Source organism: Vombatus ursinus, unplaced genomic scaffold (genome assembly GCF_900497805.2).
Source record: "Vombatus ursinus unplaced genomic scaffold, bare-nosed wombat genome assembly UNPS02014798.1, whole genome shotgun sequence".
Classification (NCBI taxonomy): Eukaryota; Metazoa; Chordata; class Mammalia; order Diprotodontia; family Vombatidae; genus Vombatus; species Vombatus ursinus.
This window is the reverse complement of record NW_020954576.1, coordinates 236,352-249,867: the sequence shown is the minus strand read 5'-3', so window position 1 is coordinate 249,867 and position 13,516 is coordinate 236,352. Positions and strand designations below refer to the sequence as shown.

The 13,516-nt window shown below is 48.3% G+C and overlaps 2 protein-coding genes across 2 annotated transcripts in view; both read right to left on the bottom strand.

Annotated features, from left to right (window-relative positions):
• LOC114050115 (pre-B-cell leukemia transcription factor-interacting protein 1-like) overlaps positions 1-6,297 on the bottom strand; it is a 16,254-nt gene extending 9,957 nt beyond the window's left edge. The window contains 2 exon segments of the mRNA XM_027871688.1: positions 5,815-5,916; positions 6,197-6,297. The gene's annotated coding sequence lies outside the window, so the exon portion shown is untranslated.
• A 788-nt stretch (positions 6,298-7,085) lies between these two features.
• LOC114050114 (pygopus homolog 2-like) lies at positions 7,086-12,951 on the bottom strand. Its single transcript, XM_027871687.1, is given in 4 exon segments — positions 7,086-9,856; positions 9,858-9,965; positions 10,473-10,522; positions 12,849-12,951. Coding segments are annotated over 4 exon segments (1,221 nt in total). The 3' UTR covers positions 7,086-8,896.
• Between the last annotated feature and the right edge of the window lie 565 nt (positions 12,952-13,516).

Sequence of the window (13,516 nt, the reverse complement as noted above, 5' to 3'; positions counted from 1 at the left end):
CATACATCTCGAGCAACTCATATGTCTCAGCCTAAAACCAGCTCGAGCATGGTTAATCGCTTACTGTTTCCATGTTCTGTTGACTGAACACAGACACTTGGGAGGGGAGGGGAGTGGGACACCTCTTTTTTCTGATTTCAGGGAACCGCACCTGTTCACTCTCCCCTTCCCAACTCAGAAAAAGTTCATGTGTCATGATTACAAGATTCTTGATCTAGAACAGGAAGGAACCATAGAGTTCACAGAGCTAAACCCTCTCACTTTACAGATCAGGAACCTGGGTCCCAGAAAGATGAAGAGACTTACCCAAGGCCTCAGGCCGGACTGGGGAACCTGCAGCCTCGAGGCCACAAGTGGCCCTCTAGATCTTCAAGTACAGCCTTTTGACTGAATCCAAACTTCACTGAACAAATTCCCTTAATAAAAAGATTTCTTTGGTAAAACTTGGACTCAGTCAAAAGGCTCAAGGACCTAGAAGGCTACATGTGGCCTCAGGGCAGAAGGATCCCCACCCAACCTAACCTTTCCTCCAGTTAGAAATCAGACTATCTAATTATATATCCTATTTTGTATCCTGCTTATTGTTATCTTTGAATGCATAAAAATCTCTTTCACTTTGAGGGGGGGGCAAGTTGAGGAGGCCTGGGCCTGATTTGTTATGAGGTTACCATGCACTACTTAATAAACTGATAGGCCTGGAAGCCTGAACCTGTTTCCTCAGTTATTTTGTCTTTCACCTTCCACACTGCCACAGACAGAAGTTTCACCTGATTCCCTCTGGCTATGCCAGGAATCACTTCCTCAATCCTCAATCTTGCAGCCTCAGGGGAAATGTCTTTCCTATCTCCCTCTCCTCCTAACTCCAGCTTTCTAACTTCACAATGCATTCCCTTACTATCACCAAGCTCCCCCTCCCCCAAAGGTAGAGCAGTGTGAAAAGGGCTGGGTTTGGAGCCAACACCAAAGAGTTCACATCCTAGCTCTGCACAATCTGAGTGGCCGCGGGGCAAATGAATGTACCTCCATGAACTTCAGTTTCCTTAATGGTAAAGTGGGAATCATGAGAAAAGTGTTCTATAAACCATAAGATGCTATATAAATGGCAGCTAAGGTTGTTGTTGTTCAGTCATGTCCAATTCTTTGTGACCCCATTTGGTGTTTTCTTGGCAAAGACACTGGGGTGGTTTGCTATGTCCTTCTCCAGCTCATTTTCCAGACGAGGAACTGAGGCAAACAGGGTTAAGTGACTTGCTCAGGTTTATATAGCTTAGTAAGCGTCTGAGGCCGGATCTGAGTTCAGGTCTTCCTGACTCCAGGCCCAGTGCTGTATACACTGAGCCACCTAGGTGCCTATTGAGGTAATATGGGGGGGGGGGGGGGGGTGCAGCAAATTCTGGACAAAGTAGTTTTTCCGCCCTAAGCAAGGTTTGAAAATTGTACTCCCTTTAGGCTACTATCTACCAGAGGATTTGAACTTTTACTGTAATACATGTGGCTTAGGGTCATTTATCACTTAATTGTAAAATATCTTGGAGACCACCTAAGCCATGCCCCTTGTTTTTACAGAAGAGGAAACTGAGGACCTCAGGCAATTTGCCTAACATCTTAGAGGAAGCAAGCATAAGACTGGGACCTAGGTCTTCTAACTCCAAATCCAGTGCTTATCACAAAGTGCAGGGCATGAAGCCAAGTAAACAGCCTGGGGAATGGATGATATGACCTAGGCCCTAGGTCCTATGGCAATCTAGTGGAAGAGAAATGTCAGCACTATTAAGGATTCCAGAAACTATAACAGGAGAGATTAAAACTAGAGTCCCCCTACCCCACAAATGACTTCACTACAAAGAAACTTTAGACTAGAGGGAACAAAGGAACAACAATTTCACCTCTGAAAGCAATAAATGCTTTCAACTCCACTGCCCCCAGTGGATTTACATGGGGAGGCAGATGGACGGTTGCTAGAATTTCTCAGAATTCTGTTCAGATTCTCTAAACACCTACAGATCTGCCTTCAGCTACATGTGCCTACACTCTCCTCCCTTCCCACTCCTCCTCTAGCTTAGTCAATTATACCCTTTTTCATGCATTTTCAATCTCTTCCTTTCTATTGGCTCTTTCCCACATGCCTACAAACATAACTAGATTCTCCCTAACCCTAAAAAAAGGCTTTGTTCAGTCTTTCAAACCCATCTAGCTACTATGTCATTTCTTTTCGAGAGACCCACCCTTTCACTGCCAGAATTCTTGAAAAAGCCATTTACAGCTGAGGCTTCTACTGCCTTACCACATACTCTCTCTTCACTCCCATCACTTCGTTTAAATTCCTTTCTCAGGTCACCAGTGACCTCCTTATCACTAAATCCAATAGTTTTCAGTCCACATCCTTCTTGACCTCTGGGCAGTTTTTGAAACTGACCACTCCCTTGCTATTAAATACTCCTGCTTCTCTGTTTCAGACATTCCGCACTTCTGTTTCTCTTCCTAAGCTGATAACTACTCTAATTCCACAGCACTTTCATACCTACCCTTCCAGATGGGTGATCACTAACATTCGATCCCCAGCCCTCTTCTCTTTTTTCTCTATAGTGACCACCAATCTCACTAGTAAACATGGCTTTGGCTATCACTCTGTATAAACCCATGTTTCTCCCCTGCTATCCCTGAGCTTCACTCTTCTGAGCTCCAGACCTGCATTTCCAACTGCTTAAAAGACCTAGCTGACCAACTAACCCAGCAATCCACAAGTATTTCTTAAGTGTTCCTCTGCTCAAGGTACAATCCTCCTATGGCACAGGTCCAGTACTATCATCCTGGTCACTCTCTCTTGGATGTCCACACTCTAGTGTATCATGGTCCTTCTTCAACACAGTACCAGAAATGAACATGGCCCAATCAGGCAGAGTACAACAGAACTATCACCTACCTTATCTGAACATTACTGTTTCCATTAAGCCTACATTCAGGTTGGGCAGCTAGGTAGCACAATGGATAGAGCACTGGGCCTAGAGTCAGGAAGACCTGAGTTCAAATCCATCCTCAGACACTTACTAGTAGCGTGACCCTGGGCAAGTCACTTAACCCTGTTTGCCTCAATTTCCTCATCTATAAAATTAGCTGGAGAAGGAAATGGCAAACCATTTCAGTATCTATACCAAGAAAACCCCAAATGGGGTCATTAAGATTCAGATACGACTGAATAAGACCAACAAATTCAGGTTAGTTTTTTTTTTTTTTGCCTGCCACACCACATTGTTGACTCATATTGAGTTAATAGCCCTCTAAAATAATATTTGTAAAGCACTTAGCATAGTGCCTGGCACATGGTAGGGGCTATATAATTATTCCTTTTCTTTTCCCTTCCCCTAAAATCCCCAGTTCATATTCATACTAATCGTTGGTTAGGCAACACTCTGCCATGGTATACATGTGTAGTTGATGTTTTTTAAACCAGATAAGACTTAACATTTAATGTGGATTAACATTTATCCACATTAAATTCCACCATCATAGATTCAGCCTATCCTTCTAGTCTGTCCCAAACCTTCTGGATACTGATTCTGCCATCTGCATGCTTACTCCCACTTCCCAGCTATTCACCTGGAAGCTTGATGAGTATGCCATTTATGTCATTGTCCAAGTCACTGATAAAAATGTTAAACAACATACCGCCAAGCATGGATTGCTGGGGCACTCTACTGGAGACCATCTTCCAAATCTCAATCTTCCATGTTCAAAACTCAGGTTGTAACTCTGCTTCTCTAGCCCTCACCACCTCCCCTCCCATAGACCCTATTGACTCTTCCTTCACAAAGTCTGTCCAATCTGTACTATCCTTTTCATTCCCAATACCATCTCATCAGCTACCACATCCTCCAAATCGGTCTTGCTGCTTCTACTCTCTCTTCCATTCTTCACACAGCTACCAGATTAATTTCCCTTATGCAAAAATTTTATGTCACTCCCTAGCTCAAAATCCTCTATAAATTTCTAAATTTCTAAAAATCCAAATAAATTTCAAACTCTTTAATGTGGTCTTCAAAGGTATCTCATTAGTAAAATACCAATTACTTGAGGGCAGGAGCTATCTAATTTTTGTCTTTTCCATAAATTGTAGTGCACTGTATTCAAGAGGTATTTAATAAATGTTAGCCAAACCGAATTGAAGGCTTCAAAATATAGTATCTCATGCCCCTCCTCCCCTTCACATACTCGAAATTCTAAATGGAACTCTTCAGATCCTTTTTTTCCTTCCTCCATGAAGATGCTCATGTGATGCTCTTCATGCCCCCAGTGCCATCACCCTTTCCCATTTCTTTTTTTTTTTTCTTTTTGGTGAGGCGATCCAGGGTTAAGTGACTTGCCCAGAGTCACACAGCTACTAAGTGCTAAGTGTCTGAGGTTAGATTTGAACTCTGGTCCTCTTGACTCCAAGGCCAGAGCTCTATTCACTGTGCCACCTAGCTGCCCCCATCCCTTTCCCATTTCTGCCTACCTACTGAAACCCTTCTTATTCCTTTAGGTCCAGCTCAAATGCCAGCTCTTCCAAAAAGTTCTGTCTAATGCCTCTCTTTCCTCCTACCTCCCTAGACTTCACATGGCAACTTATACAAGTACCATATTACAAAATAATACATGTTATATGTCCTGCTCCCCCCTACTGATTAAAGGCAGGGGCTTCATCTGACCTTTGTATCTCTCCAGGACCACACAGTGTTTTGCATACAGTGGTGTATCATAAACATTTTCTGAATCGAATCCCTATCTCTTTCTTCCACCTCAAGGCTCTCTCTTTTATATCTGCCAGCCAGCTGCTACAGGCCTCTTAGTTACTAGGTAAGATTGTTGACAGGCAGTAACAAGAAGGAAGTAGAAGTCACCACTAGTAAAGTATCTGTTTACCCCTCATTCTGGCACAACATGCTCAAGTCCCCCAGCACTGGACACCATGGCAACCAAGGTGATGTCAGGCCCACTGTCACCATGGGGATGAGGACTAATATTTAGGTCATCAAGACATTCTCTCCCACCCTGGGGAGACCGAGACAAGAAAAGGGCTCATACCCCAGCATCCTGGGTTCCTAGTACCCTGACATATCTTGGAGTAGCCTTCTGGAGTCCCTAGGGTTCCCTTCTGTGCAGCATCCTGAAGAAAGTCCCTTTCTCTCTTTGGGTATGTTTCTTCATCTGTAAAATCTCTAAGGTCCCTGAGAGCTTCAAATCCTATGATCTAAGTTTCTTCTACTGTCTAACCTTTGAAGCAGCATGATAAAAATACAAAGAGCCCTGGATTTGAAGTTGGAAAGGCCTGTATTCAAATGCCACACTTAACAGCTATGGGGGAAAAGAAATCACATCCGAGCCTCAGTTCCTTCATCTGTAAAATGGAGATAAAAATACTTTGTTGCACCTAACTCACTGGGTTATAGTGAGGAGAAAATGAAATAAAGCATGTAGAGAGCTCTGCAAACCTTAAAGAGCTATGTGTCAACCATGAGTATAATCAAACCTCCATTTCTCCCTTGTTCTAACTTTGAACAGGATTTCTTAGTTATAAAGAACCCAAGAACCTGGATGTTATCTAGGTCAACATGTACCTGACAAAAATCCCCATTTTCTTTCTTCCCTCTGAGTCATATAATAGCGTACTCACTCACACACACACTGCTTTAAGGTTTGCAAAGTGCTTTCCAAAATATTGTCTAGTTCTGACTCCTAACAACCCCAAGGAGATAGGTGCTAGAATTATACCCACTTTATAAATGAGGAAACTGGGGCAGAGATCGCTGAAGTGTCTGAGGCAACACTTTAACTCACGTCTTCCCGAATGCAGCTCGTCCAGCATTCCAGCCACCCCGCCAGTGGTCATCTCTTCAGGGAGGGGTGGTGGAAGCCATGAGACCTCCTGGGTCGAAACACCTGAAAGACCGTTTCCATGAGAAGGCAGGGACGGCGCTACCCGTCTTTACAGGCGGGGTCGGGCGGCTTCACCTGTCGTCCCTGTCAATCTCTCCATCCCCGCGTCCTCTGGCCAGGGCCGCTTCACTCTCTCCACTCCGCCCACGGGGAAGACTGGGGGGAGGGCAGTGGGGGGTGGCGGGGTGGACCTCGAGTAGAACCCGCCCCTCCCTGCGAGCCAGCAGATGCCCCCGGGCACCCCATTCTTCCCGCCCCTCGCTCCCCAGCTACAGGACATTACCTGACCCAGCTCCAAAACGACCTCGGTCTTCGATCAACCTGCTCTTGCTACCGGATCCCCGGGTTTCCGGCCTCCAGTGGAGGGAGGGGCACGTGACACCCCAAGGACCAATGGAGAGGCTGCTCTCCGGCCGAGGGAAAAAACTTTGGACCAATGGGAGAGGGAGGTGAGGCGGTGGGGCCGAGAGGCCTTGGCTCCCGCGGTCAGATCCGCGCAGGGAGGAAGGCCGAGAGCCGGCCTCGAGCGCCATTCCCGGCCCCCAGCCCAGGTCCGAACAGGGGCCTCGGGGCTCACAGAAGATGGCCGCTTCCGGGGCCAAGCCCCAAGCCAGGGCCATGAGGCTGTGACCTGCCCGGGATGGACGGGGGCAGCTGAGGTAGGATGGGCAGAGGGAGCGTGTGCTGCTGCCGCCCCCCCTTCCCTCCTCCTCCCAGCGCAGGGCAACCGAGCCTCTCCCCTCGCCTCCGGGGCCTCGGCGTCAAAACTTTGGCTCGAGGCCCAGCCCCGGGAATGAACCCAGAAAGGAAACTCGCAGTCCATTTCTCACGACCTGGACAAACGGGGAGCGGGCAGGCCTCCTGTGGCTCCACCGCCCCGTGGGAGCTGCGCAGCAACCCCGCATTCCAGCCTCTAGTTCATGCGCCCTCCAACCAGGCTCTTACTCTCCATGGCTGGTACAGATACAGTTCCCAGCTCCTGGGACAGAAACCCAAGCAGTGTGAAAAAAAATCAGTCGATTACCCCGTGTTCTCCAGCAAGGTGAGGGAGTGGGTAAATGCACATAGGAGACAGTAAAGGGGTCTCAACAATACTTGAGGCTTGCAAGCGGTTAGTGGAATTAGAGACACCTCACCCACTATTCTCCCAAACACAAGTCGGAGATCTAAAGTCGTTTTTCAAGTCACTTTATAAATCCAACCATACAAAACGACCAAAGGCTCCACCAATGCCATTCCACCCTACTCTTAGTGGATGGAGGGGGTGGCACTTTGTAAAACAGGGGAAAGAAAATGGAAGGGAAATGCACAAAAATAGCAATAGATAATGGGAAGGGACACCAGAGGCAAACCAAAACATAACACAAAATTTAAGTGTGGCTGTCCATCCATCTGCCCTCAGTTACTTCTCATGTTTTGTTTTCATTGTTCTTTTTTTCCAGGGGAAGAGGAATGGGAACACAGGTCCACTCTCTTCAGGAATTAAGAGCTTTGAGTATTGGCAGAACAGACAAGAAACTTAGATGCCCAGTCCCCTTGCCTTGGAGTTATCTTATCCAAGTGCTCTGGAACTGAGGAAAGCTGCTAGGGTACCTTGCTGAAGGAAGGACCAAGGCATCTGGTTAAGGAACAGAGGGGAAAAAAGTATCTTGGTCCCTTTACATTATTCCCTCCTCAACGAAAGGACTGAATACCCAAAGCTGGAGGCTGCTAATTCCTTCAAGATGACTAAACCTCATCCCCAGTCACTAACGGGGAGCTGATATGCAAGCTGAGGGTATCACTTGGGTGGGGAGAGGGCAAGCAAGGTACCCACATACCTCAGAACCAGTGTGGGTTAACCAGAAATGCTTTATGCTAGGCAGTCATCTATCTCCATCAGCCAAGTGGCTTTATCAACAGAGAAAACACATTGTAAAGGGCTGATGAGAATCAGATTTTAAATTGCTGGATCATTATTAAGCCTTGGGAGATGCTGAGGGGCTGGGGAATGAAAAAGTATGAAAATACACAATGTTTCCCTTCCCCCTCCCCCACAAAGATTCCAAGATTGGGGGTAACCCTGCCCCATTCAAATGGGTAAACCTTCACTTTTATCCTATAAGAACACCTGAAATAAATGACTGAGAAAATTGTTTGGGTGTCTGTTCTTTTCTTGGGCTCTCAGCACAGTGATGACACAGGAGCTATAGGTAAAAGGGCAGATTTGAAAAAGGTGGCTTAGGATAATGTATAGGAGATGTACAAAGTCTTGGGGGTGAGGAAGCATGACATGGACCAGGAGATGAATAGAGTGAAGCTGGGGAGGGAGGGACTTATGACTTTGGTATGAGGAGGGGACTGTCTCAAGAATATCATCTCTCAACCATTCTGATCCTGCTGCCACCAGAATCTGCAGGAATGTTATGGTTCAGACCTTCATCTAGCTTTCTCAAAGCCTTTTGGTTCCAAAGGACAGAGGCCAGTGGAAAGGGGATAGTTCGAAATAAGGGATGACCCTGACCAACTGGTTCCACTCATTGTCTAATACTGTCTTCTGCATTGGGCTAAAACCCTATGGTAGGCCACTGAAGGAATGGGGGGAAAACCCTGACAATTATGTCTGGACAGAGGGGGAAAATCATTCAGGAATTTATCCTTCAGAGTGAGGCTGGGTAGGAGTGTTAGGCACAGATACTAGAAGGCATCTGGCACCAGCAAAGAAATGCAGCCCCTAACCAATAATATCCACTCATATCCTACTCCTCTATCCTTTCCTCTTTAAGATACCCTGGACAATCAGAGAATGGCACTGCTCACTGGGGCTTTGGCCTCCCAGGGGATTCTTTCTTAGCCCTTCATGGGCAAGTTCCAAGGAGAGAGGTCTTGGCATTCTCCTAGCCTCCTCCCAGCATGAGTAGGGAGCTGGGACCAAGAGCCACAAGAGGAGAAAGGTCCATGGTCCTCAAGGAGATTGCCTGGCCCCACACCGAATGTGCCCAATTCACCCATCATTGGCAGCCACTAGTTGCCCCATGCCCTCTCGAATGTAGACTGACTGGATCTCCTTGGTCTTGAGGCAGAAATCACAGGCCCAGACAGCTGAAGCTTCGGTGGTCAGCAGCCCATAGGCATTCTCTGTCATGCCAGTACACTCTCGATGGAACCACTTCTGACATGATGCCTCACACAAAATGGCGTCCTGGTCATCATTTACTTCACTCCGGCATGCCCCACATGGGTACACCAAGCCTGGAGGGGGCTGGTGCCCCGATGCCCCACCAGTCTTATTTGGAGGTGCCAAGCTATTGGCATCTGGGGTGCCCCCACCCCGACCACCACTGTTCTGGGGGAAACTGGGCTGGTTGCCATTGACAGCAGCAGCAGGTGAGCCCGAATGAGGCTCCTGGGGGAAGGCAGTTGCTGCAGGAGGGTTTAGGGGCTTCCCTCCATCCTCTCCCCCGGGACCAGGGAAGCCAGGGTCAGGACCAGGGAAGGGGCTCGTGTTGGGGGGCAGACTTGGGAGCCCTTGACCAGGCCGCTGAAGGGGTGAGGGCCCAAAAGGAGCACCTGGCTGGGCAAATCGTTGGGGAAGGGAAGGAGGGCCCAGCTCCCCTCTGGGTGGCTGCCCCATAGTAGGTGAAATCATGGGTCCGAACCCTCCCACAGGGCCTGGCATCATTTGTCCCCCGGGAGGGCTAAAGTTCTGGCCCAAGGGCTGGTTAAAGGGCTGGCTGGGGAAGTTCATGTTACCTGGGGGTGGGTACCCAGGGCCCTGAGGGGGCATATTGAAGGCAGGACCCATTGGATTGGGGGGGAAGGGAGGTGGTTGTCGTCGAAGTGGTTGAGGCCCGCCTCCGCCTCCACCACCATAGCCTGGGGGCACCTGGCCTGCCATGCCCCCTTGAACACGAAATCCACCAAAGGGCACAGGGCTGCCAAGGAATGGAGGAGCTGCCCCCCCCAACCTTGGGGGCCCCAAAGTCATCCTCAAATGGGTTGGATGCCACCAGGTGATCCACCATGGGGGTCGGGGGTGGTGCAAACTCCGTCAGGTGCGAGTAAGCAGGGCCCTAGGAAGGGGAAGGACAAAGAAGGGGAGGGGGTGTTACAGGTGAAAGAATAGAGGAAACCAAAGGCCTGGAGAACAGGAAGAGAGATCCAGAAATACAATTCATTTACAATAGAAGGGAACAAGGGACTATGGGAACAATAGAGAAAATATGGTAGATAGGGAATGATCCTGAGTGTTGACAAAGCCTGACCAAAAGGGGAACCTTTGGTCAAACCATGTCTCTTAGCTCACTCATACTATAGGATTTAGAGTGGGAAGGGGCTTTTAAATAATTAAACCCAACCCACTTCAGGGTAAGATTGAAGGGGTAGTGAATGGACCAAGAAGAGATCTATAAAATAGTACCAATAGGAACTCCTCCACCTCTTCTCTTCCTATACCTGGTCTAGGGAACAGATGGGAACACTAAAGCTTTAAAGTAGAATAGTCATATGAAAACCAAAATCTTGGTATCCCTAAGGCTAATGGAAAAAGACGATCACCCCATCTAATATACAACATTCACCTGAGTATTTGACTTGCGCCGTTTCTTTTCTGGGCTCTTCATTTGCAGACCTGGGAGAAGGAAAGAATGGTTGAGGAGGACAAGTCTCCAAGACACTGGTAATCTAGGCCTCCTAAACCCCCTTCCCCAATGCCATGCCCTGAGTCACCAAATCTCCTTTGTCACTAAGCCTCTTCCCTCAATGGTGTAGGGTCTATGTATTGCTCCCAATCCAGGCATAGCTCTTCTCCCAACTCCCATTGGAGTTGGGATCCCAGGCTGAAGACTATAAGAGAGGAAAGGATGAAGAGGAAGAAAATTCCAGGCTTAGTCTGGGATTTAAAGGAGTGTTTCAGAGCTTCAGTTTAGGACTCACTTGATTCCTGACCCCCGGATGCTCACTAAATAGTTCAGGCCTAAGTCTCTAAGACTAAGGATCTGGCTAGAGTTCTGTAGGAGCTGGCATGCATTTCAGATTGGTCCCAATCAAGGGCCCCCCTCAATTTTAGAAGTAGGTCGACTCCAACGACCTTAGGAACCCTGCTAGATCCATGGCCAGCCCATTCTCTCAGCAACCTGGATGCAGAGGGTAGCATCTCCTATAAATCCAGATGCCTCTGTACCCACTGTCCTGACCCCCTGCAATGTTCTGTCCTCTTCACCTCTTCCTTTTAGTTTCCCTGACTTTCTTTGAGATTCAGTTCAACCATTCCCAATTAATACATGGTCAAAGGATATGAACAGGTAGTTCTCAGAAGAAATCAAAGCTATCTATAGTCATATGAAAAAATGCTCTAAATCACTACTGATCAGAGAAATGCAAATTTGAAGAACCTGGAGGCACCACTTCACACCTATTATATTGATTAACATGATGGAAAAGGAAAATGACAAATGCTGGAGGGGACAGGGAAAAACAGGGACACTGATGCACTGCGGGTGGACTTGAGAAATGGTCCAACCATTCTGGAGGACAATTTGGACCTATGCCCAAAAGTCTATAAAACTATGCATACCTTTTGACTTGGCAATACCACTACTAGGTCTATACCCCAAAGAAATCAAAGAAAAATAAAAAGGACCTATTTGTACAAAAATATTTATAGCAGTTCTTTTTGTGGTGGCAATGTATTGGAAATCGAGGGGGATACCCATCAACTGCTGAATGGCTAAACAAGTTGTGGTATGCTATTATGATGGTATGCTATTTTGCTGTAAGAAATGAAAGGAATGGTTTCAGAAAATCCTGGGAAGACTTATATGAACTGACACAAAGAGAAGAGAGCAGAACCAGGAGAACATTGGAAACAATAACAAGAATATTGTAAGGATGATCAACTGTGAAAAACTTAGCTACTTGTATCAAGACAATGATCCACAACAATTCCAAAGGACCCATTTTGAAAAATGCTATCCACCTCCAGAGAGAGAACTTATGAACTCTGAGTGCAGATTGAAATATCTTTTTTTCACTTTATTTTTCTTCTGGGGGTTCCCCTCCTCCCGCCATGACTAATGTGGAAATATGTTTTGCATGACTTCATATGGGTATCATATTTCTTGCCTTCTCAAAGGCAAGGAAGACTGAAACTGAAAATTAAAAAAACAAAAAAGACTCAGCTCACCCACCATCTTTGGGAGACCTTTCCTGGGTCCCTCAGCTGCTAATACTACCTTTCAGATCACCTCCCATCTTCTTTGTATATGCCTGGTTGTTTATATACTGTCTCCTCCATTAGAATATTTACTTCTTGAAGCAAAGTATTGTTTTTTGCCCTTTTTTGTATCGCCAGTGGTTAGCAGAGTGCCTAGCATATATATAGCAAACCTTTAATAAATGCTCCTCGATGGCCACACCTCAAACCCTACAAATCCTTTCCTGTGACTTCTACCCCCCACCCCCAAACTTCACAGGAGCAAAGAATGAGAATTCCAAAGGATCAGTCATTACAAAACTGTAAAAACAACCCCTTCTCAGTCTACGAATCCCCTAATCCTTCATATACCTCAATTTATAATGCCTTCTGGACTCCTCAAACCGTGAGTCCCCCAAGCCCAGGAGCCACCTACACCCACCCTAATCCCTAGATCCACATCACAACTCTCATGCCGCTGCCCTGGAAGACTCTTCCAAACCTCCGATCTCTGAGTCTGCTATCATACACGCTTCCACCTGGAGCCTCAGATCCCTCAGCACTAGACCCCGAAACTCAGGCTGCAATACCCACCTAACATTAAACCCCTTAGCCTAAGACCCCCCCCAACCACCCTCCCATCTCAGGTTACTCTACCTGGGATCCTTCCTATGCCTTTAAGCCTCCGCGTAAGGCCCCCCACCCCGGGCTCCTCTTCCTGGACCCCCTCCTCATCCCTAGCCCCCTGCCCCCCCGCTCTCACCGGCTTTGCCCTGCTTTCTCCCGGTGCTGGGCGGCGCTGGTGGCGCGGCGGGGCCGCCTCCTCCCTCCAGCTTGTCAGGGGGGGGCGGCGCCGCGGCGGCCATGGGGCGGGGGCGCGGGTCAGCAGCGGCAGCGGCGGCGGCGGCCGCCGGGACGGCGGCGGGGGGGCAAGGAGCCCCCGGCCTGCACCATCTCCCAAAGGGGGGGATCAGGGCCAGCGCAGGCCCCTGGGCGGTACCATCCTGGGCAGCACGAAGGAGGGAGCGGGCCCCAAAGTGGATAGGAAGCTCTCTCCCGACTCAACGCCCGCTCCCCCGCCGCTAGGACCGGAACCGGAACTTGGCCCGGGCTCCACCACTCCAACTCCGTGTAGAGGGGAGAAATAGACAAGCAGGCGGAAACCAGGACTCTACCATCAGCACAGAGCCCCGGGAGATGGGAAGGTCCAGCCAGGCCTGAGCGTACCACAGCGCTCGCATTCTCTAGCAGACTATCATCCTGGAGGAGTCAGACCCGGCCGACTTGGTGTCCAGGGCCTGCGAGCGCGGAAAGCCACCCATCCACCCCTCCTAGTGATGCTACCCCCAGAGATGAGTACAGGCGTCACACTCACATCCACCCACCCCTCCCGGGGGTGCTACCCCCAGACACACGTACAAGCGTCACTGT